Source organism: Phaseolus vulgaris, chromosome 10 (genome assembly GCF_000499845.2).
Source record: "Phaseolus vulgaris cultivar G19833 chromosome 10, P. vulgaris v2.0, whole genome shotgun sequence".
In the NCBI taxonomy this organism is placed as follows: Eukaryota; Viridiplantae; Streptophyta; class Magnoliopsida; order Fabales; family Fabaceae; genus Phaseolus; species Phaseolus vulgaris.
This window is the reverse complement of record NC_023750.2, coordinates 29,478,959-29,502,896: the sequence shown is the minus strand read 5'-3', so window position 1 is coordinate 29,502,896 and position 23,938 is coordinate 29,478,959. Positions and strand designations below refer to the sequence as shown.

At 43.3% G+C, this 23,938-nt stretch overlaps 3 protein-coding genes across 3 annotated transcripts; all 3 read right to left on the bottom strand.

Moving 5' to 3' along the window:
• Positions 1-2,364: 2,364 nt before the first annotated feature.
• On the bottom strand, positions 2,365-4,717 carry LOC137818950 (transcription repressor OFP1-like). Its single transcript, XM_068622616.1, has one exon. It carries the CDS (start codon positions 3,951-3,953, stop codon positions 2,832-2,834), a length of 1,122 nt encoding a protein of 373 aa, XP_068478717.1. The 5' UTR covers positions 3,954-4,717; the 3' UTR covers positions 2,365-2,831.
• A 13,770-nt stretch (positions 4,718-18,487) lies between these two features.
• On the bottom strand, positions 18,488-20,039 carry LOC137817868 (uncharacterized). The gene is made up of 2 exons (XM_068621093.1): positions 19,541-20,039; positions 18,488-19,404 (listed from the first exon to the last, which is right to left on the bottom strand). The coding sequence occupies exons 1-2, from the start codon at positions 20,037-20,039 to the stop codon at positions 18,488-18,490; spliced, it is 1,416 nt and encodes a 471-aa protein (XP_068477194.1).
• A 628-nt stretch (positions 20,040-20,667) lies between these two features.
• LOC137817867 (uncharacterized) lies at positions 20,668-22,546 on the bottom strand. Its single transcript, XM_068621092.1, has 2 exons — positions 21,520-22,546; positions 20,668-21,395 (listed from the first exon to the last, which is right to left on the bottom strand). The coding sequence occupies exons 1-2, from the start codon at positions 22,544-22,546 to the stop codon at positions 20,668-20,670; spliced, it is 1,755 nt and encodes a 584-aa protein (XP_068477193.1).
• Between the last annotated feature and the right edge of the window lie 1,392 nt (positions 22,547-23,938).

Genomic DNA, 23,938 nt, shown 5'->3' with positions numbered 1-23,938 from the left:
TGAGATATATTTTAAGGATAAAACCACAATAAAATTTTAAACTCTAAAACAAACAATATTCCGAATATAACAATTAATTCTAGAGATATTATCTTATCAGATTTGAATTTGAAATGTTCGAAAATAAATAAGGTCTAACCATTTAAAATCAAACTTGAATTCTTCTTATTCTCTACGAATGCCTGAAAAATGTCTTTGATGAGAGGATTGAACGGTATATGTTCACCCTTTGTTTACAAATTTGACATAATATTTAGGAATGTGTCAAACTAAAACGATGGATCTAAAACATATATAGTTTGACTTAAAATCAAGAGGGTACAAAAGAAAAGTTTTCTATGTTCATATCTAACACTATTACGGATATAAAACTCAAAATCACTTACTAAAATAGAACAACTCTTTTGGTTCATTCATCCATTTGGTTTCTTGAAATGGCGAACATCCAACCACAAATTAATGCATATTATGTATTTGATATTCCTACAAAAATGTATATAACAAAAATTGGCAACAATAATGCAACAAATATGGTAGTATAATAAGAAGCATGGTTAGTGGGTTATTGGGAAATGAGTGTTGCTACCCTTGTGTTAGGGATATGTCATTCTCTCTAAACTTCACACCACAAACAACTAGCATCTTAAAACTTCAATCATTTATATAAATAGTGAAGAGACAGAGTTAAAAGTTAATTTGAGCTGTCATACCATATATTATATCCATATAAAAGTTAAAGATATAGTATGAATTGCCATATATAGTTATATAAAAATACTGTCTTATATGCTGTCCCTGTTTTCCTCTTCCCACTTGTCTTTAAATATCAGGGCATTTATTGTCCATAAATAAAATAGATATTGTTTGAAGGAGGATTCAGTATATGGTACCGCAAAACATTGAGTACTTCTATCAGATGTTAAGATTTTTTGTTCACCTCATAATTCTTCAATATCACCAACCATTAATCAAATTATTTTGAATAAGTTATTCAGATACAGAAAAGTACACACTTTTTGTGGATGGATATTTTATAATACTTGCTCATATTTAAAAGAATTTACCACGACAAAGGTGAGATCCTAAAGTTAGGTTTACAGGGAAATATGAGAAACATGATTAAGTAGTTTGAATAATTTGAGGGTTTCTTCATCTTTTGAGTAATTTGTCAAGTTAGAAAGCGACAACAGCATTATGAATTGGTACTATCTTTTAAGTGTGGGATAATGCTACTATGTCCACACAAATGTGGAAACTCAATTGGGATAGTTGAAGTCAACATTTTCAACTCTTTGGTTTAATATTAAAGTTAACCAAACATAGATTTAAATGAAAAAATATGTGAAATGCTTTGTGACTAAATTAGAAAACTAACAGAGTCTATGGCACATGACAAAGTCCTAAGTCCTAACCAGAAGGACCCTCAATGCCTTTGTGGTTAAAGTCTGCACCCGCTTTTGAAATAATCGAAGTAACTTTACCTTTTGAAAATCAAATGTCCACCTTTAGACATGGTTCAAGAAATTAGAGAGCTTTATTGTATATTCCACAGTTCATAGGGTTTAACGCAAGGCACAGTGTATCAATTTGAATTTCTGATATTGGTAGTCAGAAAAAATGGTTCCTCCAATTTAAAATAGTGTACGGCTATGAAACCTTTTCCCCCACCTTTGAACCGTGAAGGGTTTTTCACAATACTTGTTGTGTGAGTGTGTGTGTTGTGATGTGTTGTGTTGAGATGGAAAATGGGCATGCGAGATCTTAAAAGCTGCATGGTCTGGTTTGGTCTGGCTTGGGGATAAGCACAAAGGCAAACCCTTCAAAATTTGTGACCAAAGACGTGAAATCTAGAGCTTGTACTTAAAGGGGAACTTCTTTTGGGTAAAAATATCAAAGTTCAATAGAAGAAGCTGTCAGTTATTGCATATGATGCTGATGAGGGACCCTTCTTAACTATTTATACAATTTTGTGCAGTTCTATGTCTTGTTCTCAAACTACTTTAGGTTTATGAGGGTACTGAAATTCTGACGCAAATTTGGTGCTTAAGTAAAATGAAACAAAACCAGCATGCCCAAGTTTTTTTTGCCTTCCTATGCACACATAAAACAATGTCCCTGTAGAAACCATTCTTCACGGTTACCTGCCAATGACCCTACCACACAGTCTCTATGCCCCTCTGCAGCATATAAAATCATAAATTATTTAATTCCCTTTGTGACAAAAATTCGCCAAACCCCTTTTCTTTTCCCACGGATCAAGCCAAAGCAGAGAAATTTCCCATTAGATTCATCATTAACAATTCCCTCACAAGAAATACAAAATAAAAAAAAAGAAGAAAAAACACCCTTTGAAATAGCAGAGACTTTGTAATCATTTTAAGACTTCCATAATCAAATGTTCATTTGGCTTAGCACTACAGTCTATTCAAATTGATTACCATAATATATTACATGCATAATTACAGAGATAAAATTTTATGAGAAAAATTAAAAGTCTATAAACTAAGAATTTTGTCCACTCTAAAGGTTTCGAAATTGCAGTCCAAAAGCACAATTGCAAACTTAACCTTGCAATTTTGAAAACCTTAAGTATCTTATCGTAATTACAGCTGCATCAGCCATAATTCTAAACCATATTTTGCACACTATTCCAAATGCAGCCAGTGTTTTAACAAACAGTAGCTAAGATTTTGGTTGCACCCTCGAGATTTTAAGCTCTTCATAAATATACTGTGACTGCAATTTCGACTGTATTTGTCTGCAATTGATGAGATTGTGACTGCTTGAAACCTTGATGAGAGACTGTAATTTAGCATCTTTAACATTTATTATTACCTTGGTTGAGTCAAGTCAAACCAAATTTGCTTGAAGACTTTGATGATGAGGTCGTGATACTGATCTGAATTGAGAGAAAGGTAGCAAGCAAGTAGATCCTCCAAGTCCTTGGATGCCCTTATGTTGTTCTCCACAATCATCTCCACCATGGACTCCCTGAAATCCTTCTGTGGGTCAAAAGAAGACTTCACAACCGCAAAACTCTCCGAGAGGCTTCTCCGGGAGCCAGAACTCGCCGTCGACGACACACTTTTCCGCCCCTTCCAGCCGGCGATTTTGGGTGAGTGGACCCTCAATCTCACCCCCGGAGAATTCACAGAAAACCGCCTCACAGAACCATTGTTCCTCTGTTCCTTCATTGCAGACTCTTCCTTCACAATTCTCACCTTCAACGACCCTTGTTTGAGTTCTCTCTTCTTTAGCAACTTTGGTGGCTTGGTTATGAAAGGAGGAAGCTCAAGTTCTGAGAAGGTGTCATCATAGTCGTTGTTGTGGTTGTTGTTGTAATTGTAGTAGCCATCAAGCTTGTTATCTTTTCTTGGTATGGAGTTTTTGTCCACGTCGATGATGATGTCGTTGGTGGTGTTCTTTTTGTTTGTGTTAAGCCTGCAAGAGGCGCAAGAGGTGGTTGAATAGGAAACCATTTCATCGAATGATGAAGAACACGGGAGAACACGGTCTGTTCTGAATTCTGGGGACTCTGACTCTGGTGAGGAGTCAAATGGGGATGAGGAAGAGTGTTCTTGTGGTGAATCTGATTTGGTCCACATGGATTCGAGGGTGGTGCGACAGCTACAGCCTGAGGAGACAAGTTTTGTGGTTCTTGGGGCTCTTCTTTTGGTTCTTTGTTTGGTTGATTTTCTTGGAGGGGAAAACTTTGGGGTGTTTGAGGGTGAGGTTTTGAGGTCTCTTGTGATGTAGTAGGACTTTCTGGGGTTGTTGTTGTATTGGTGGAGGGGTTGGTTTGGTTTTGATGAATGTGTGGTTGAAGTGGATGAAGATTGCTTCTTCTTCCCAGAGAGTGTGGTGTTTAGCTTTCTTCCCTTTCCCATATCCCTCAGCTTGTAAAACCAAGCATTTGGAATCATATCTGATAATCTAAACCTGTGATTCCCCATCCTTCTCTCACTCTGTGTGTGTGCTTGAGGGTGTGTTTCTTTGTGTCTGTGAAGGTGTTGAATCCTTTCTAGTTCTCTCTAGTGTGGGGATGAGACATTAGATAACTCTATGAGTGTCTGTTTTGGCACTCTTTGTTTGTAGGATAATAAATAGAGAGAGGGGTATTTGGAATTGGAGGTGAGGGGGTTGGGGCCACAGGAGAGGAAAAAGTTGGCATAAAGGCAAAAGAGTGGGGTAGAAGAAGTGAATGAAATTGTGGAACTGTGACACCAATTAAGGGCTAAACAAAAACAATGTGTGCTGTTAAAATAACCATAGTGATCACTGTTTTCTGTTGTTTAGGTTTGGTCTCTAAACAAACACCCTTCCACGTAGGCAACTTGGTGCAGAGATTTTATGCCTTCTGGGCTTTAGGCACAGCTTCTTCCTCCACGTGGATTACATGATGACATATATAATGCCTCACACACCAAAACTAAAACGAGTCCACATTGAACGTGGCCATCATGGGAAAAGGGTTTCAGACATGCATGGGGCACGCACTTCCAACAACACCAACAGTAAAACTAACCAAGACCGAGTGGGTCTTTTATAGGGTAAAGTAAAAGCACTGGTATATATAAGTTGTAATTGTAAGCTAAAGCATGAAAACAAACTTAGTTGTAAAAAGGAAGTATATAGTTTAGAAAGTGGAAGTGGTGATGTCATGTGTGATGCTGATTGGCTCATTGGTTTAGTGCTATATGATTCAATTTTGGTTAAAATTTTGTTCTGCAAAGAAAGGGATAGTAGAGGCCTTGAAAGGAATTGGAAAGGAAGAAGCTTTTGGGAGTGGAAAAAGCTTGTTGTGGGTCACGATTACGTGCATCCAAATGTAGAAAATCCAAGTGGCCCATCGACTAAAGAGGTTGTGTAACATTGGATTAGTGTACAATTTTTGATTTGTGTTGTTTCTTATAATTGTTTCTATTTCATGGTTATGGAAACCGGAACATGGGCCTGCTCCATAGTCTAGGCTTCAGTTTGGCACCATGTGTATCCATCGTTTTCTAGGCAAGCCCTTGATGTACCATGTCTCAGGGGTAAAGAAAAAAGAATCATTTTTCAACCAAAGCTAAAATGGTCATGAATTCCCCAATGCAAAGAGGAAAATAGTACAAAATGTGATACTGCAAAGGTAAAAAGAAAGTTGAAGGGCATGATGGGTTCTGATCTGGAAACCCCAGATCTAAAATTGACCCTAGAATTCTGAATAATATTGGATAGCATGATAAACATGGATTGTTGTGGAGATTGGTAAACCGGTAAGAAATAAATATGTATAATGTGTATATGGTTTATGTGTGCTCCCCAGAAGGCTGTGTAGAAGAAGATTGGAGGGTATTTTGGTGGGTTAACTAGTCATAAATTGGGTCAATACACGATACTGGTCCCCCTCCATATTGCATGGAAAGGTACAATACCAGAGGTCATGTTAACGGTATAGGTGGAGTGTTCGTGTCCAAACTGGAATATAAATCTTCAAGAATGAAATGGATTCATTAAAGAGGGGACCAAAGAGTGCAAGTGTCATTCATGGCTGAAAAATGTATTTAAGTTTGTTTGTATTTTTAGGAAAGACAAAGAATGTACCTGATGCCAGTGTTATACTCCTTGTTTGCTACTTCTTTGTATTAGTGTAGGGCTTCCTTGCTTGCAATGCCATGTTAGTCTATCCATGTTCGTTTTTTATTTCAGGCTACACCTTGTCAGACCCTAAAAGAACCTCCCACAACCTCTGTTTCAAGCTAAGGAAGGGAGATCAGAAATCAATGCTCCATTAAGGACTCATGAACCTCTTCCTTTATGCCACCAACAATGCTCACAATCGTTACTAAGCTTCATGTCATGGCTTCCAACTTCCAAGTTAAAGCCTCTATTCATTGCATTCAGTATCTCTACTTGAGGCCCACTATGAGATATTGGGTGTAATGGGAAGATCAATATCAGCCCAGACCCAAGGAAAAGATGCTATTTATATTCACTTTTTTCTCCTCACACCCTCATTGTTTCATTTTTCATAATATCTCTATTTTCTATCACCTTTGCCACTTCTTCAATTTGGGAAACTCTTCTCCACAATATAATTATGCTCTCATACATTATGAAAAGTAGTTTGCATTACTTTAACTTTTACATTACAAAATATCACAAGTATATTGCAGAAACTATATTTTATTCAAAAAGATATTGTATTTACCTGTCACAAAATTGGGAATGTCCTTAATTTGAAGTGATTATCAGTATTCTATAACCGAACTTTTAATACCATAAATGTTCATCATAAGGGTTAACGATCAATTCAATGAGTGTTCCCGCCGGTTGACCAGGGTCGTCTTTGCGCGTGGCTTGTCCTTACGAGCTAGGGCACCTTCGCTACGCTTCGTATGTGATACCTGAAAAGAAGTGAACAAAGGGGCGCCCTCGCGGCCGTTTGCACTCCGACGATCAAGTCAGCTAGCGAGAAACATCAAAGGTGACACACCCTCTGAAGGTGGTCGAAAACTATGCTGAATGACTAAAACCGTGTTTCCTTAATCGTCTTGTGCTCACAGTGGGTGCGCAGCGAAGACAACTAGGGTTTGTGCTCTGTGTAAAACTGCGAGAATTAGCTCAAAACTCGGATCCCTTTTCAAATGCCCCAAGGTCCCTTTTTATACATCTCTCGTGTTTAAAACACGTTAAAGCGCATTGAAAGCGTATAAAAATATTCCTTGGAACGTTTGAATCTTAACTGAATTAACGCGTACCTTGGCAAACTTTCACTGAAACATTTAATGAGCACGTGCTTATTGCCACGTGCTCTTCTGACTTAATCGTTATTCTGTGCAGAGGGTCCCAGAGCGCCGCAACCCAACTTTTTGGTTATTCCATTGCGTGAGCCCTCTTTCCTCGAAGTGCTTCTGGCGCGTGGGGTGACTTCCTGGGTGCCAACTCATGCAACCCAACCTCTAGTTACTCACCCTGGGAGTGTATCTACCTTCCTTTTGCACCATGCACCTGGTTCACCCCTGAGCATGACCCTCTCATGGGTCGTATCTGTTCCGGGGGTCTCCTTGAGGTGGCGCGGGTACTTCACGAGTGAGGTTACTCCCTACTGGTACTAGAACTATGGCCTTGAAGCCACCTTTCTCGTCTCTTTGTTATGTTCTGAACTATCGAGGCCCGAAGCCTCCTTGCGATGTCTTAGCTTTGCGATGCTTTATCTTGGTGACGCCTTAACCCGGCGACGCCTTTGCTTGGCGATAACCTGGCGATGCCTTTCTCGGGCGACACCTCACTTAGGCGACGCCTCCTGTTGGCGATGCCTTAACCCGGCGATGCCTCAAGCGGTCAACCTCTTGACTTTCTTTCTTGGGTCCCTTGAGGGGTCCCACCATGTGTTGACTTCGACCTTTGGTCAACGCCTGGGGACGGGACGGTACACAAGCCCCCCAGTCTTGAGCTGACACTTGTTTCAACGAAAAGACTAAGGCCCTGCCCCCATTATCCACGTGGCATTCTTGCTGACGTGACATTCCTTTGTGCAGTTTGACTTGACACTCTCTGAGAGTCTGACGCGACGTTTTCTGCGCTAAAGATGTGACGTCTTAAGTTGTGCGTTAATCTTTCGACACGTGGCTCGATCCTATGGTTGGGGATGAGTGTCGTTAGCGCTCCCAAGTTAACGTTATAACTCTTCGAAATCGCGCGCTCAAGGCACTGTTCCATCCCCTCTCATTTGCTCTGCACTGTTCATCTTCTCAGAGTTTCTCCCGCGATTTCTGCTCTCTTCTCGCATTCTCAACCTTTTTACCAATCCTAACGCTCAAAGGTATGATTTTTCTTTATCGCTTATTCTCACCCATTACTGTATTGATCTCATATCTGCCTGGGTCTGCTTATGCCTCTGTATTTCTTGTGTTTCCTTTCCCATTTCTCTGTTCCTTTCTCCCTGAACTTCTCGCGTGGGTAGGGGTTTTCTTAGGGCTTCTCTCCCCTTTCCTTCCTGAACCCTTTTCTCTTCTTGATTCTCCAGTTTCGTCAATGGCTCGTACCAAAACGACGGCCAACCCTCCACCCCCAAGAGTTAATCATAGGGCCCTTTACACATGGGCTCCGGACGAGCTGCTCGACGAGTGCTCGAGCCTGGTCTCTACTAAAGCTTGGAGGGACCACGCAGGGGAGCCAAGCACCTACGACCATTGCGCCTTCACAAAAAGGCATGATGATGACATCGCAGTGCTCCCTTGCACTCTAGGGGAGCCCGTGTGCGGGGACGAGCGAGCCAACAACGGGGTCCCCTTCTTCCACTTCTATCAAGTGGTCTTCAAGTGTATTGGGATGCGCTTGCCCTTCTCCCGTTTTGAGAGGGATTTGTTGACGGAGATCAATATCGCCCCAGCCCAGCTGCACCCCAACGGCTGGGCCTTCGTCAAGGCTTTTGGTGTGTTGTGCGGGTTCTTCGGGTGCGCACCCTCTGTGGAAATCTTCCTACATTTCTTCGAGGTGAAGAAACAGGGGAAGAGCCTTTGGGTGAGCCTCAGCAATATTCCTGGAAGGGTCCTCCTATCCCTATTCCAGCAATCCTTCAAGGGGTGGAAAGGAAAATTCTTCAAGGTTTGCTGCTTCGACTATGACCCCTCCGCTCTTGACGACTTTCCTCTCTACTGGGTGAAGGAGGTAAAGACCGTGAAGCCCAAGTCGTTGGATGAACTGCCCTCGAACGATCGAGAGGCTTGTCAACTCTTGACCAGCGTGGGGCTTTAAAACTGCCACCTTAATAAACCTAGAGTACAATGCCGAAGCTCTAGCACGATACATAAGTATGAGGGCTTCTTCCTATAATCTTCTAGTCTCTGTTTCTGCTGGTGTTTTTGCTTGATGCATAATTTGTCTGTTCTTTTTGTGTTTCAGTTTTAGCTTGTGCCTAACCTCTACCATGTTTGTCTTCTTGGTGCAGATTCTAAAATGGACAGGCAACGACGGTTGCGACTGGCTCAAGTGTTGAAGTCCAAGGATGGGGCTTCGGCGTCCCCTCTCTCAACCTCCGCTGCTCCCCCATCTTCTCCCAACCCCCAACCTCAATCTGCCACAACACCATCAACTCCATCAGTCCAACCCTCTCCCAATCCACCTCCAAGTTCACCACCACCCATCGCGGCCATGCCTCTCGCGCTGGTCGAGGCTGGTGCTTCCTCGGCCCCCCTTGACAAGGGGAAGAGGGTAGTGGAGGTAGTTTCTGATGATGAAGATTCTGCTGAGGGGCAAGTCTTCAAGTGACAAAGAACTCAACACGCCCCTCAGACAGTTACTTCTGCTACCTCTTCTTCTCATGGGGCTGAGTCCTCGAGGGAGGATCCTCTGAGCGCCACCTCGCCTCCTCAATCAATGAACCTAGAGGGAGGAGTTGAAGCTGAGCCCACAGGCGTTCCTCCACCTGCCCCAAAACTCCCTCCTGTTGAACAAGATGCTTTGATGTCTCCAAATCCAAGAGGAAAGCTTAAAGACCTTGTTGTTGGGTGTGTGTGTTGTCTAGTTGCTTGAAACTTGTTAATTCACTCCTTAAGATGATCCAAGTTCATTTGAATCTTTAACCTTTTGAAAATATGTGTTTTCTAAAAAGCTGTAAAAAATTCAACAAGTTGTTTTACCTTAGCTGTTTTTGAAAAACTTGGTTGACTTTGCTGTCAAACCAAAACAATCGATTGTTTCGACAAAAAAATCGATTGTTTTCCTGCAAACCTTAACAGAATTCTGTTAAGCGGTTTAAATATGTTTTAAATGATCCTAACTAACTTGGCTCCTTTATTAAATGCTTTTGACCACTTGGTTAGTCTATATAAAGGTGGTTTTACGCTCCTAATCTTGGAGTAACAGAAAGAGTTTATCAAAACAGTTTTTCCAAGATTTGAAAGAGCTTTAGATCATTCTTAAGTGTGTGGAATAGGATTGGGTTGTAATTCTGAACTTTAAGCTTTGTAATACCCAGGTGTATTCTATTCCCTTCTTCTTTGATTACTGTATTTCTGTAGTTGTGTTGCCAAGGAGTGTTGTGTTTTCTTGAGGTGTTCAAGATCAACATTCTTGGTGTGGTTTGCCAAAGGTAGTGTGTTTCTTGAGGGGTTCAAGGTCACTACTTTGGTGTGTGGTGTTTGTAATCTGGTTTTGATTGCATAATGGAATACCCAGTGGTTTCTGGGGACTGGATGTAGCTCTTGGTGTAAGAGTGAACCGGTATAAATTGCTTGTGTGCTTATCTCTTACCCTTAACTCTTTAAATTCTGTTTTTAAGTTGTTTTTATAAACTGCTGATAAAAACAACCGATTGTTTCGAAGAAACAATCGATTGTTTTTCTTATATCATCTTGAAACAGTTTTGGTTCTTTGTTTCCTTAATTCTTTTCTCTGTAATTCAGCATTGATTTTCATTATACCTTCAAAGTTTGCGAAAATCCCTCTTAACCAATTCACCCCCCTCTCGTTTAAGGCCATATATTCTAACAATTGGCATCAAAAGCTAAGTTCTTGAAAGATATTCAAGTTTTGATCCTAAATCTTTTTTAAATGGCTGAAAAGTTTTCTTTTGGGGAAGGTGCCTGTTTAAGCAAACCACCTTTGTTCTGTGGTATGAAATATGAATTGTGGTGCATAAGAATGAAATTCTTTGTTGAATCTATAGATCGAAAAATCTGGAATGTTATTACAAATAACTATCTCATGCCTATATCTAAAAATGTGTCTTCTAAAAGAGAACATCTTGATTGTGTAGCTATGAACATTATTGTATCTGCACTTGATTCTAATGAATTGCTCAAGGTTTCAAAATGTAGTTCTGCCAAAGAAATGTGGAATACCCTTGAAGAGTATCACAAGAATCCTAGGAGTGCCTTGATGGACAAAGAAGAATCTGGATCAAGTCAAGTTCCTGGAAATAAAAACTGCCAAGACTCAAGTGATGAAAGTGAAGAGGAAACATTTAGCTTGCTGTTTAAGAAATTCAGCAAGTTCCTAAAGAAGAGAAACATCAAAAGTGACTCATTCAACAAGTATGATAGCAAGAAACCTACTGAGTTTAACACTAACAAATATACATGCTTTGGATGTGGTGAACAGGGTCATATAAAAACTGAATGTCCCAACAAAGAGAGGAAAAACTTCAAGAAGCATGAGAAGAAAGGAAAATCAAGAAGAGCTTACAATGGTGACTCATCAAGCTCCTCTTCAAGTAATGAAGAAAAAGCAAATTTATGTCTAATGACAAAACAAGAAAGTGACACAAGCAGTGTAAGTTCAAGCTCTTCCATTAATGTTGAAAATTATAGCCAACTTCTTGAGGCTTTCAATGAGACTCATGAAGAAGCTGATAGGTTGGCCCTTTTAAATAAACAGTTGAAAGGTTTAAACAACTCATTGGAAAATAGAGTCAAGATCTTGGAAGAAGAGTTGATCAATTCAAAAACTGATTTTGAAAATTTGGAAATGATTTACCAAAACTCTTCTTGTAAGTGTGTTGATTCAATTTTTTGTGAAAATTGTGAATCTCTTCAAAAGAAAGTTCACTATCTTTTAAAAACCACGGACAAGTTTTCCAAAGGCCAATCCAATCTTGAAACTGTTCTTGCTTCTCAAAAATGTGTTTTTGGCAAGGGTGGGTTGGGGTTTAATCCAAATAGCAAGAACAAATTTGTTTCAAAACCCTTTTCAAGTTTCTTTGAAAAACAACCTGTTGTTTTATCGAAACAACCGGTTGAAATTTGTCATTACTGCATGAAAAGGGGCCACACTATTAGATTCTGCAGAGTAAGAAGGTTTTCTGTTCCTAAAGGTATTTTGAAATGGGTTCCTAAGGTTTCTAAGGTTCCTAAGACTCCTACTAACATCATAGGACCCAAATTCATAAGGGGACCAAATCTTGCTTCTTAATCTTTTCTTGTAGGTATCCTTGACAGCCAAGAATCATTTTTGGACTTGAAGAATGACTGTCAAAGGGAAAAGCGACAAGAGTAAAGTCAGTCTTTGTAACTACACCTTCAATTGTATATGTCTTGCAAGGTTCTTTAAAAGTCAAAAGACATCTTGGCACATGCATAATGGGTGCTTAAAAGAAAAACTTCAAGAATAAAGAGAGTATGTGTGTTTTCATTTCTCATTTTATGTAAGTGTGCCTTGTGACCATATGAACATCTCAAAGTCTTCTTTTTGGGTGAATCTATTGGGGTTCTATGTGCAAAGGTATGAACAAATTGCATACTGCATTTTCATCAATTTAAAAGGTAATTTCTGGTTATGAAAAATGTCTTTTTTGCTGTCACATTAAAACAACCGACTGTTTTTTTGAAACAACCGATTGTTTTTCCTCTGGCATCTCTGTATAATGCTGTCAAGTTTGCTTATGCATGATTAAACCATTCCTCTTTTTCAAATCTTGCTATTGGACAAATATACATTGAGTGTGCCTCAGAGTATGATAATAAAAGATTATATCCACTTGTTTTCTTGAAAGCTCTATGACATGTTATATTCTTGAAATGTCAAAATTGTTTGTATTGCTGGACTACTCTATTATCATTCTGATTTCTGCTTTGTACAACCCTTCGTATTATCTATTTGTAGATCAAATAAGGGGAGAAGTTTATGCTTGATTTGGTTGTATAGTTAACTTTAAATCTGTGCATTATGTTGTTGCTTCTCTGCACTTGAAAGTACTTGATTACTTCAATTTTTCTGGTTTTTCTGCTAGTGTTGTATATGCAGAAAACTGGTTTATGTCTGTCTTGTTATCTTGCTGCTATACTTTCTTTGTATATGCATCAATTCTGTGTTACAGGACCTTTCAAGTACAGGTGCTATGATGAAGAATGATCAAAGTGATGCTTATGGTTCAAGAGCATATACACCTTACTCATATTCTTGACAAGTCAAAATTCATGACCTATGTAAAGAAACTTCAAGAATAAAGAGTCTAATCTGGTGTTGTTGATGGCTTATAACTGTGGAGGAGTCTGTCCATGTGGTGTTTGATGAAATCATTCATAGTGATCCAGGTTCTACAAAGATTTATGCAGAAGAAGATGAGTAGAACATCATTTTGTAAAAGCTGGAATCCTGTCCAAAAAACTATTGAAATTCTGCAACAGGGTAGAAGATTCCTGGATTGATGATAAGCATTAAATCTGAATTCATACCTCTATGAGATGGTTTTACTACTGCTCAGAATGCTCAAGTTTTGGTCCTTACTGCTACTAATCGTCTTTCAAAACTTGGTGAAAGCAATACTTGATGTCTCCCTCAAGCATTTGGAATTTATGTTTCAGATCAATGGGAAAGGGCTGAGATGTTAAATGCTATCTTGAAGGGTGAGAGGATTGAAGAAAACATTGACTTTGAATGTATAGCCTTCTTATGTAAAGATTACACTAGTTCGGATCTCTTTGTCTTGTGCAAGAAAGTGACATTTTTCTTTCATTTGGAAAAATGTTGGGTGAAGAAAAGAAAGGGGGAGAAATTGTGGTTTCTTGGACTCTATGGTGCTTTAAATTTTGTGTAAATTCAGCTGCTGTCATAAGCTCTGATACACTATAGATTTTGCTGCAATTCTGATATGGTATCAAAGATTTGTTGTTGCAATGGTGCTGCTACAACACATAGGTTTTTTGGTTTATCATGTTGCTGCTATATGCTAGTTTTCAATGCTGGAAATTTTGCTGTCTGTATCCCTTGTTTCATTCTATTTGAGAAGACAAATAGGGGGAGAATGGTGTGGTTTTATGTGTTGTGGTGTTGCTGATACACTCTGGTGTTATCTGGTTTTATCATGGTTTAAATTCTGCTGCTGCCATGTTCTTATTCACCATAGTTCTCCTGCACACAAGTCTCATTTTGGCACTGGTTTTTATGGTTATTTCACTGGTTTTTCTGCTTAAAGGCTTATGCAGAAAACTGGTTTTGTGTGCCTTGGTATCCTGCTGGTATACTTGCTTAGTATATGCACAAAAGTTCAAAAACAACAACACAAACAAACCAGGGATTTGTCTTCATCAAATAGGGGGAGATTGTTGAACAAGATGCGTTGATGTCTCCAAGTCCAAGAGGAAAGCTTGAAGACCTTGTTGTTGGGTGTGTGTGTGTTGTCTAGTTGTTTGAAACTTGTTAATTCACTCCTTAAGATGATCCAAGTTCATTTGAATCTTTAACCTTTTGAAAATATGTGTTTTCTAAAAAGCTGTAAAAAATTCAACAAGTTGTTTTACCTTAGCTGTTTTTGAAAACCTTGGTTGACTTTGCTGTCAAACCAAAACAATCGATTGTTTCGACAAAAAAACCAATTGTTTTCCTGCAAACCTTAACAGAATTCTGTTAAGCGGTTTAAATATGTTTTAAATGATCCTAACTAACTTGGCTCCTTTATTAAATGCTTTTGACCACTTGGTTAGTCTATATAAAGGTGGTTTTACGCTCCTAATCTTGGAGTAACAGAAAGAGTTTATCAAAACAGTTTTTCCAAGATTTGAAAGAGCTTTAGATCATTCTTAAGTGTGTGGAATAGGATTGGGTTGTAATTCTGAACTTTAAGCTTTGTAATACCCAGGTGTATTCTATTCCCTTCTTCCTTGATTACTGTATTTTTGTAGTTGTGTTGCCAAGGAGTGTTGGGTTTTCTTGAGGTGTTCAAGATCAACATTCTTGGTGTGGTTTGCCAAAGGTAGTGTGTTTCTTGAGGGGTTCAAGGTCACTACTTTGGTGTGTGGTGTTTGTAATCTGGTTTTGATTGCATAGTGGAATACCCAGTGGTTTCTGGGGACTGGATGTAGCTCTTGGTGTAAGAGTGAACCGGTATAAATTGCTTGTGTGCTTATCTCTTACCCTTAACTCTTTAAATTCTTTTTTTAAGTTGTTTTTATAAACTGCTGATAAAAACAACCGATTGTTTCAAAGAAACAACCGATTGTTTTTTTGATATCATCTTGAAACAGTTTTGGTTCTTTGTTTCCTTGATTCTTTTCTCTGTAATTCAGCATTGATTTTCATTATACCTTCAAAGTTTGCGAAAATCCCTCTTAAACAATTCACCCTCCTCTCGTTTAAGGTCATATATTCTAACACCTCCTCCCATGCAAGATTCGTTGAGGGGCTTCTTGGGCAGGGCATCCCCAGGTGGTCAAAGTGAAGGGCCCTAGAGAGAAAGTTTATACTACTATATGGGTGCCTTCATGTCTTGCGCCTACTCCTGGCACAAGCAGTCCAGAGCCAAGGTTGCCCAAGCCTCCGCCTTCCAAGCACTGGAGAAGGAAGTTGCTTCCCTAAAAGAGGAGAAGGAGAAGCTAGCCACCCACTGGGGACGTCAGGAGGACGCATACAAGACCTCACTGAGGGTGGCGCAGAAAGCAAGGGAGGAGGCCAATAAACGGCTGCATGAGGTGGCTCAAGCCCAGGCTGGGCTCCCTAATGAAGTGGTGCCTCTTCGAACAAAGATCGCTAATCTCGAGGCGGCAGCAGAAACCTCCAAGGCATACCAGAAGAAACTCGAGGACCAGTGTATGGATCGGGAGCAGACACTGGGAAAGACTGAGGTCGCAGTTGCGGACAAAACTGATGAATGCTCCTGGTTAACACTGAGAACACCTCCTTCCAAGCCAAAGTCCAAAAGTTGATCTCTGCCTTGGCCTCCAAGGACCAAGAGATGACTGCTCAAGCTGCCAACTTCAAAGTTGCTGAAGAGAAGCTGGTCGAGGAGGCTGCCACTGGGTTTGCTGATGGATTCGCAGAGGCTCTGGTCCAGGCATCGACGTCTCCAGGTGCAGCCCTTTAAACGAGGTGGTTGATGGCAAGATCGTGGCATTAGAGGCTCTTGAAGAATAGCCTTATTTTGCGTTTCAACCAAACATTTGATGTGTATACAATATAATTGCCTTTTGCTTAATTTGCAACTGTCATGAACTTCATCTGTAATTATAACTCTTGATTTTTACTTGAATGCCTATTTGCTTTTTCTTTGCATACTTGTGTACTTTTAGCTTCTGCTTTCTTTACTATATCGAGTGTGTTACCTTCGATACATCTCTTCATCGCGTTTGACTTTAACTCTTTAGGTAGTACGTGACCTTCTCTTTTACCCTTCCCCTCTGAGTCGCGATGCATACCCTTCTCCTGATCTTTTCACTTATAACCCCACTTGGCCTTTCTATCTACGAGGAATCTTCCTCATGAAGGCGTCGCCTGCCTCGTCATTGCCCAAAGGCAAGGGAGGATTTTAACTTTGTGTATTTTCCTTGTCTCTGATAACTCATGCTTTTATGCTTCTCTTTCTTACTTTTCGAGTTTCTTTTTTCTCTCTGAACTTGTAAAATCTTCTCCCTGCTTCTTACTTACCTCATCAATTTAGGATGAAAAGGGGAGTCTCTTCTTTTTTGGCCTCGACATCGCTCAAGGGCGATGAGGACTTATCCCACCTATACTGGGTATCTTCGCTCGAGGAGAGACCTGCTCTGGGTGTCCTCAGCATGTCTAAACACTTTGGGACAAAAGTCGCGCTCTGGTGCCCACGCCCACGGAGAGGTCTATACAATAGCACCGTATCGTCCATGGAGTGTCTAAAGCACAAAGGCAACTTAGCCCTTATCTTTTTGCGTTTGGTACCCACGCCTGAGAAAAGGCCTGCTACAGCAATGTCGTATCGCCCTCAGGGTGTCTGAAAACACCAAGGCGGAATGTTCTGAACATCAGACGTTGGGACTAGCTGTTCATACCTGAGAAGGGGGCGTACCGAAGGAATCCCTTAACCCCTGCTCCAGGACTAGGCACCCAGATTCTAGCTTACATCTATCGTCTGATACCGGGGCCAGCTATTCATACCTGAGGAGGGGGCATCCCGAAGGAATCCCTTAACCCTTGCTCAAGGACTAAGCACCCGGGTTTTTAACTTATGTCTAACATCTGATACCGGGGCTAGCTATTCATACCTGAGAAGGGGGCATCCCGAAGGAATCCCTTAACCCCTGCTCAAGGACTAGACGCCCGGTTTTCAACTTATACTGATATCTGGTATCGGGGGCTAGCTATTTATACTTGAGGAGGGGGCGTCCCGAAGGAATCCCTTAACCCCTACTCAAGGACTAGGGTCCCGGATTTTTAACTTGTACTCAACATACCTGTTATCTTGCTTCGCATCTGACTCCTGCTTCTTTATTTGGCGACGCCTTGTTCTGGTGACGCCTTATCGTGGCGTCGCTAACTTGGCGACGCCTTATCTTGGTGGCGCTACATTTTTTTACGGCGCCTTACCTTGACGACGCCTTATCTTGACGACGCCATACCTAGGCGACGCCTTATCTTGGCGGCGCCTTACCTTGGCGACGCCTTATCTTGGCGACGCCTTACCTTGGCGACGCCTTATCTGGGCGACGCCTCATCTTTGTCTCTGTTTCTTTGATCTTTGATCTTTGATCTTACAAGAAAGGGAAAAACTAAGGCAGAAATATCTTAAACTTTTCTTTTCTTTATTTGGGTGACCTCATTAAAAAACCCCCGAGAGGGAAAAAGAGTGTCCCCTTTACAGAATTTCAACTGAAATAAAACTTTAAATTAGCCGCATTCCAACTACGTGGGATGGGGCCCCCTTCTAGAGTTTCTAACTTATACGAACCATTCCCTTTGGCTTTGGTTACTCTGAACGGTCCAGTCCACTTGGGAGACAACTTGTTTTCTAACTCGTAGGTGTGAGCCTTCCTCATGACCAGGTCACCAACCTGGAATTGTCGCAGCTTCACCTTGGACCTGTACTGACGCTCCACTCTTCTGTTCACAGCCTCGACCCTAATTTTCGCCTCTTCTCTAGCGTCATCTATTAGGTCCAGGTTCACCCTCCTTTCTTCGTTGGACTCTTCTGCCACGAAACCTAGGAAACGTGGCGAGCTCTCGTGGATCTCTACTGGGATCATGGCGTCCGATCCATACACTAGGCTGAAAGGCATCTCCATGGTGGAGGATTGAGGCGTGGTGTGGTAAGCCCATACAATCCTTGGTACTTCTTCTGCCCACGCCCCTTTAGCCTTCTCTAATCTGCGTTTCAAACCCCTCAACAAAACTCTGTTTGCTGACTCGACCTGCCCATTTGTCTGGGGGTGTTCGACTGATGCAAACACCTGCTTGATTCCTACTTTTGTACATAGCTTCCCCAACTAATGGCTCGCGAACTGGGTGCCATTGTTTGAAATGAGACGCCTTGGCACCCCAAAACGACACACAATGTTCTTCCAAACAAAGTGTTGTACCTTGTGCGCAGTGATCTGTGCCACTGGTTCGGCCTCTATCCACTTGGTGAAGTATTCGATGGCAACGATCAAGTACTTCATCTGTCTTATCGACAATGGGAACGGGCCTAAGATATCAATTCCCCAAGTATGGAAAGGCCATGGGCTGTATATGGATCTCAGTTCCTCTGGCGGCGCCTTGTGCCAATCAGCGTGCATCTGACACTGCTTGCAATGTTGTGCGTATCGCACGCAATCCTCTCTTACTGCAGGCCAAAAAACCCTGCACGTATTACCTTGGATGCCAAGGATCTTCCTCCCACGTGGCTCCCACAAATACCTTCGTGGAGTTTAGCCATTATCCTGGTGCACTCGTTGCCGCTTACGCACGTCAAGATAGGGTGCGTAAACCCGTGCCTGAAAAATATCCCATCTACCAAGGTGTACCTTGCGGCGTTCCTCTTAATCTTCTTGCCTTCTTCTGGTTCTGCTGGGAGGATTTCGTCCGCTAGGTATCGCCTGTAAGGGGTCATCCATGTGTCACCTTCCTCCAAAGCACATATATGTATACCATTTCCTTCTTCTGGCGAGGCCGCGTAAGTGCTGATGCAGGGTGCCCTCGCCGTATCTTGACTCAAGGAGCGATGGTTCCGTGGATTTCCTCTTGTTTTACTAACGTGAAGAACATCCACCCAGTTGTCTGCAACAAACTTTCGCGGTGTTTTGAGGGTCTCTTGGATCACAGTCCTCTGCCTTCCCCCCTTGCCTGAGCTGGCCAGCTTGGCGAGCAGGTCAGCTCTGGCATTTTGCTCCCTGGGGACATGCACCAGCTCAAACGCAGCGAAGGCTCTCTTCAACACTTCGACGTACCTTAAGTACGCAGCCATCTGTGGATCCTTTCCCTGGTACTCCCCTGTTACTTGTCCTATGAACAACTGGGAGTCACTCTTTGCCAGGAGGCTCTGCGCACCCATTTCTTTAGCCAAAAGCATCCCAGCGATCAACGCCTCGTACTCCGCCTGGTTGTTGCTTGCCTTGAAGGGGAAGCGTAAAGCTTGCTCTATCAACACTCCGTTAGGCCCCTCCAAGATTATCCCAGCGCCACTCCCTTGCTGGTTGGAAGATCCGTCCACTGAGAGTACCCACTGTGACCCTAACTCCACCTCTTGAGGGTCTCCCCCTGTTGAAAGTTCTGCCACGAAGTCAGCGTAGACTTGCCCTTTGATGGACCCCCTGGGTTCATACTGGATATCGAACTCTGATAGCTCTACCGCCCAGCGAACCATCCTCCCTGCGACATCTGGCTTTTGAAGTACCTTTTGCATGGGGAGGTTTGTCATCACCACCACCGTGAAGGCGGAGCCTTCGTGCTGAGAATACTACCGCTAGCGCCGCCTTCTTTAGTGACTGGTACCTCAATTCTGGGCCTTGCAAGTCCTTGCTCACGAAGTAAATGGGCTTCTGCACCTGGTTTTGTTCCTGGACCAGTACATAGCTAATGGCCCACTCAGTCACTGCAAAGTATAAGTGGAGGGGGACGCCTACTTGTTGCTTGCAAAGCACAGGTGGCGTTGCCAAGTACTCCTTCAACTTGAGAAACACTGCTTCACACTCATCTGTCCATACGAAACGACTATTCATTTTGAGGCATTGGAAGTAAGGGTGGCCCTTTTCCCCTCCAGCAAATACGAATCTCGATAACGCTGCCATTCGCCCTGTCAGTTGTTGAACTTCTTTCACTGAGGTTGGGCTCCTCATGGAGATGATGGCTGCACACTTGTCAGGGTTTGCCTCTATCCCCCTCTCTGTGAGCATGAACCTGAAGAACTTTCCCGCCTCCACGCCAAAAACGCACTCTTCTGGGTTTAACTTGAGGTGATACTTCGATATGGTAGCAAATAGCTCTTCCAGATCAGCTGCATGCTACCCTCTCTCGTGCGAAGTCACCACCATGTCATCTACATAGGCCTGCACGTTCCTTCCCAGCATGGGTGCAAGGAGCTTGTCCATCAACCTCTGGTAGGTGGCGCCTGCATTTTTCAAACCAAACGGCATCACCTTATAACAGTAACTGCATGTTTCCGTCATGAATGCCGTTTTACTCTCGTCCCTGGGGTGCATCTTGATCTGATTGTATCCTGAGAATGCATCCAGGAAACTCAGCATCTTGCAACTCAAGGCGCTATCCACTAATGCATTGATGTTGGGTAGTTGGTACGAATCCCTGGGGCATGCCTTGTTCAAATTTGTGAAGTCAACGCACATCCTCCACTTCCCATTCGCCTTCTTCACTAGAACTACATTGGCTAACCACTCAGGGTATTGTATCTCCCTGATGTGTCCAGCGCTAAGCAGCTTCTGTGTTTCTTCCTTCACAACGAGGCATCGCTCTTCGTTGAACTTCCTCCTTCTTTGTCTCACAGGGCGAACCTTTGCATCCATGTTAAGATGGTGACACAAAAAATCCGAGTTCTGGCATATCCGTCGCAGTCCAAGCGAAAGCATCTAGGTGGCGCGAGATTACTACAGCTACCTCTTCTTGTTCTCCTTGGCTCAGCAAGCGTCCTAATTTGAACACCTTACCCCCTATTTGTCTTTCTACTATGTTATCTTCTGGTCGGGGTCGCTCATTCTGCACATTCTCTTCAAGAGACTCACTCGTGGAATCCTCTTCCATAGGCGTCGCCCACACGGATGCATCAGGCATCGCCTCTTCTGGCTCTTCTCCAGCGAGCGAGGCATTGTCGTTTCTTCCTTCAGTATGTGCATCTTCCATAGGCGTCGCCCCTATGGTGGCTTCGACCGGCGTGGACTTCTCGAGCGTCGCCTCTTCCAACGGTTCCAACTCCATTTGCGAATCTGAAACGAGTGGTCGCTCCATCACCATGACCACGCCTCTCTTTGTCTTTAGGCTATTTTCATAGCACTTACGGGCCTCTTCTTGATCTGACTTGATCACGATCACCTTGCCACTAAGATCTGGTAGCTTCATCTTCATGTGGCGCGTGGAGGACACTGCCCTTAATCTGTTTAAGGCAAGTTTGCCTAACAAAATGTTGTAGGCTGAGTTGGCGTTGACCACCAAGTATCGGATGCTCTCGGTGCGTGATGCCGCTCCATCAGTGAACGTCGTCCTCAGCTCCAAGTAGCCACATACCTCTATTGGGCTATCTGCAAACCCATATAAACATCCAGTATAGGGTCTCAAAAGGTCGGGGGACAACTGTAGCTTATTGAAGGTCGACCAAAACATGACGTCTGCAGAACTGCCTCGGTCGACGAGGACCCTATGTACCTTCCTTCCTGCCGTGACTTATTGAAATGACCACTGGTTCATTGTCGTGTGGGACAACATCCCGCAGATCAGCCCTTGTGAAAACGAGGTCTGACTCCCATGGGTCGTTTGGAAATTCCTCTGCAACCGAACTCACTGACCTCACATATTTCTTTCGTTGAGAGGCAGTGGGTCCTCCTCCGGAAAAGCCGCCAGAGATGGTGTGCACTTCTTCGTGAGTTGGGACTTCGTGCGCTTGGCCTTCCTCTGGCGTCGCCGTGGCTGTGGTCGCAGTGGTCCCAGCGAGATAATCTTTCAAGAAACCATTCTTCACAAGCTCATCCAACTGATAACCCAGCGCTAAGCAGTTGTTAATGTGGTGCCTGAACGCTTCGTGAAATTCGCACCATGATTCCTTGTGAGGTCCCAGTACCTTGTTTGACTTCATAGGTGGCCTCAACCTGTCAGCTATGTTGGGCACAACAATGAGGTCTTTAAGTTCTACCACAAAGTTGTGCCTTAGAGGTCTATTGCCCTCTCTCCTTCCTTCTGATTGACCCTTAGGTTGGGTTCTCCTTGTCTCGTAGGTGCGCCTCCTATCTTGATTCTTTCTTTCTGTAGTGGCTTCGTGGACTCTAGCAGGTTGTGCGCGCATCTGCGCTTTCGGGTGTGCAGGCGTAGCAGTCGTGCACTTCTCGTATGCCTCGCCATAAGAGGCAATGTGTTCTACCGCTCGACGCCTTACTTCAACAAAAGTTTTGGGGCGGCTGCGATTGAGCGATTTACTAAAAGATCCAGGGCACACCCCCTTCCTGAATGCGTACACGATCATGGGTTCGTCTGTGGTACCCACCTTCACCACCTGCGCCCCGAAGCGACTTATGTACTCTTTCAGGGTCTCCTCTTGATATTGCTTCACGTCAAAAAGGTCGTATGAGACTGGGGCTGGGGCCCTGTTAGCCAAATACTGCTCTATGAATAGCCGCGACAGCCGTGCGAAAGACGTGATGTGACCCTCTGGGAGGCTGATGAACCAGTCCATGGCCATCCCAGTCAAAGTGCTCATAAAGAGCTTGCATCTTATGGCATCAGAACCGCCTACCAGCATCATCTGTGTGTGGAACGCAGTGAGGTGCGCCTCAGGATCCTCCATCCCTCGGAAGGTTACTTTGGGCCCCGTGAACGTGTTGGGGATTGTTGTCTCTAGGATTGCTTGTGAGAATGCTTTTGAGAATTCTCTGGGTGGGGTGGTAGTCTCGGGCTCGTCTACGTTGCGCCATCCACGGCGTAACTCCTCGTTTCTCGCCTGAGACGCTGCGAGATCAGCCTGCATGCGCTCTTGCTCCGCTTTCGATGCTGCCATTGCTTCTTGCAGCCCTTGCATCATGCCCATGAGTTGTTGCATGGTCATCTCTTCACTCCTAGCGCGTGCGGGTCTCATGTTCGTGGTTTCTGGAAGCCCCCTTAACTATCTGTGATTTGAGAGCTGGAACTAGGTTGGAAACTGCAACTGGAACTGAAAAGCTGTGTAATGGGACTGATGTTTTATATCGGCCCCACGGTGGGCGCCAAATGTTCCCGGCGGTTGACCAGGGTCGTCTTTGCGTGTGGCTTGTCCTTGCGAGCTAGGGCACCTTCGCTACGCTCCGTCTATGATACCTGAAAAGAAGTGAACAAAGGGGCGCCCTCGCGGCCGTTTGCACTCCGACGATCAAGTCAGCTAGCGAGAAACATCAAAGGTGACACACCCTCTGAAGGTGGTCAAAAACTATGCTGAATGACTAAAACTGTGTTGCCCTAATCGTCTTGTGCTCACAGTGGGTGCGCAACGAAGACAACTAGGGTTTGTGCTCTGTGTAAAACTGCAAGAATTAGCTCAAAACTCGGATCCCTTTTCAAATGCCCCAAGGTCCCTTTTTATACATCTCTCGTGTTTAAAACGCTTTAAAGCGTATAAAAATATTCCTTTGAACGTTCGAATCATAACTGAATTAACGCGTACCTTGGCAAACTTTCACTGAAACATTTAATGAGCACGTGCTTATTGCCACGTGCTCTTCTGACTCGATCGTTATTCTGTGCAGAGGGTCCCACAGCGCCGCAACCCAACTTAGGGTTATTCCATTGCGTGAGCCCTCTTTCCTCGAAGTGCTTCTAGCGCGTGGGGTGACTTCCTGGGTGCCAACTCATGCGCCCCAACCTCTAGTTACTCACCCTGGGAGTGTATCTACCTTCCTCTTGCATGATGCACCTGGTTCACCCCTGAGCATGACCCTCTCATGGGTCGTATCTGTTCCGGGGGTCTCCCTGAGGTGGCGTGGGTACTTCACGAGTGAGGTTACTCCCTACTGGTACTAGAACTATGGCCTTGAAGCCACCTTTCTCGTCCCTTTGTTACTGTTCTGAATTGTCGAGGCCTGAAGCCTCCTTGCAATGTCTT

Coding starts and splice junctions, on each gene's coding strand:
- LOC137818950 (XM_068622616.1), bottom strand. CDS start 3,953: ATGGGGAATCACAGGTTTAGATTATCAGATATGATTCCAAATGCTTGG.
- LOC137817868 (XM_068621093.1), bottom strand. CDS start 20,039: ATGCTCACAGAGAGGGGGATAGAGGCAAACCCTGACAAGTGTGCAGCC. Junction 19,405..19,540: donor CAAACCTCCCCATGCAAAAG/GTACTTCAAAAG, acceptor AACTTTCAACAG/GGGGAGACCCTCAAGAGGTG.
- LOC137817867 (XM_068621092.1), bottom strand. CDS start 22,546: ATGGCCATGGACTGGTTCATCAGCCTCCCAGAGGGTCACATCACGTCT. Junction 21,396..21,519: donor AAGTCACGGCAGGAAGGAAG/GTACATAGGGTC, acceptor ATGGGTTTGCAG/ATAGCCCAATAGAGGTATGT.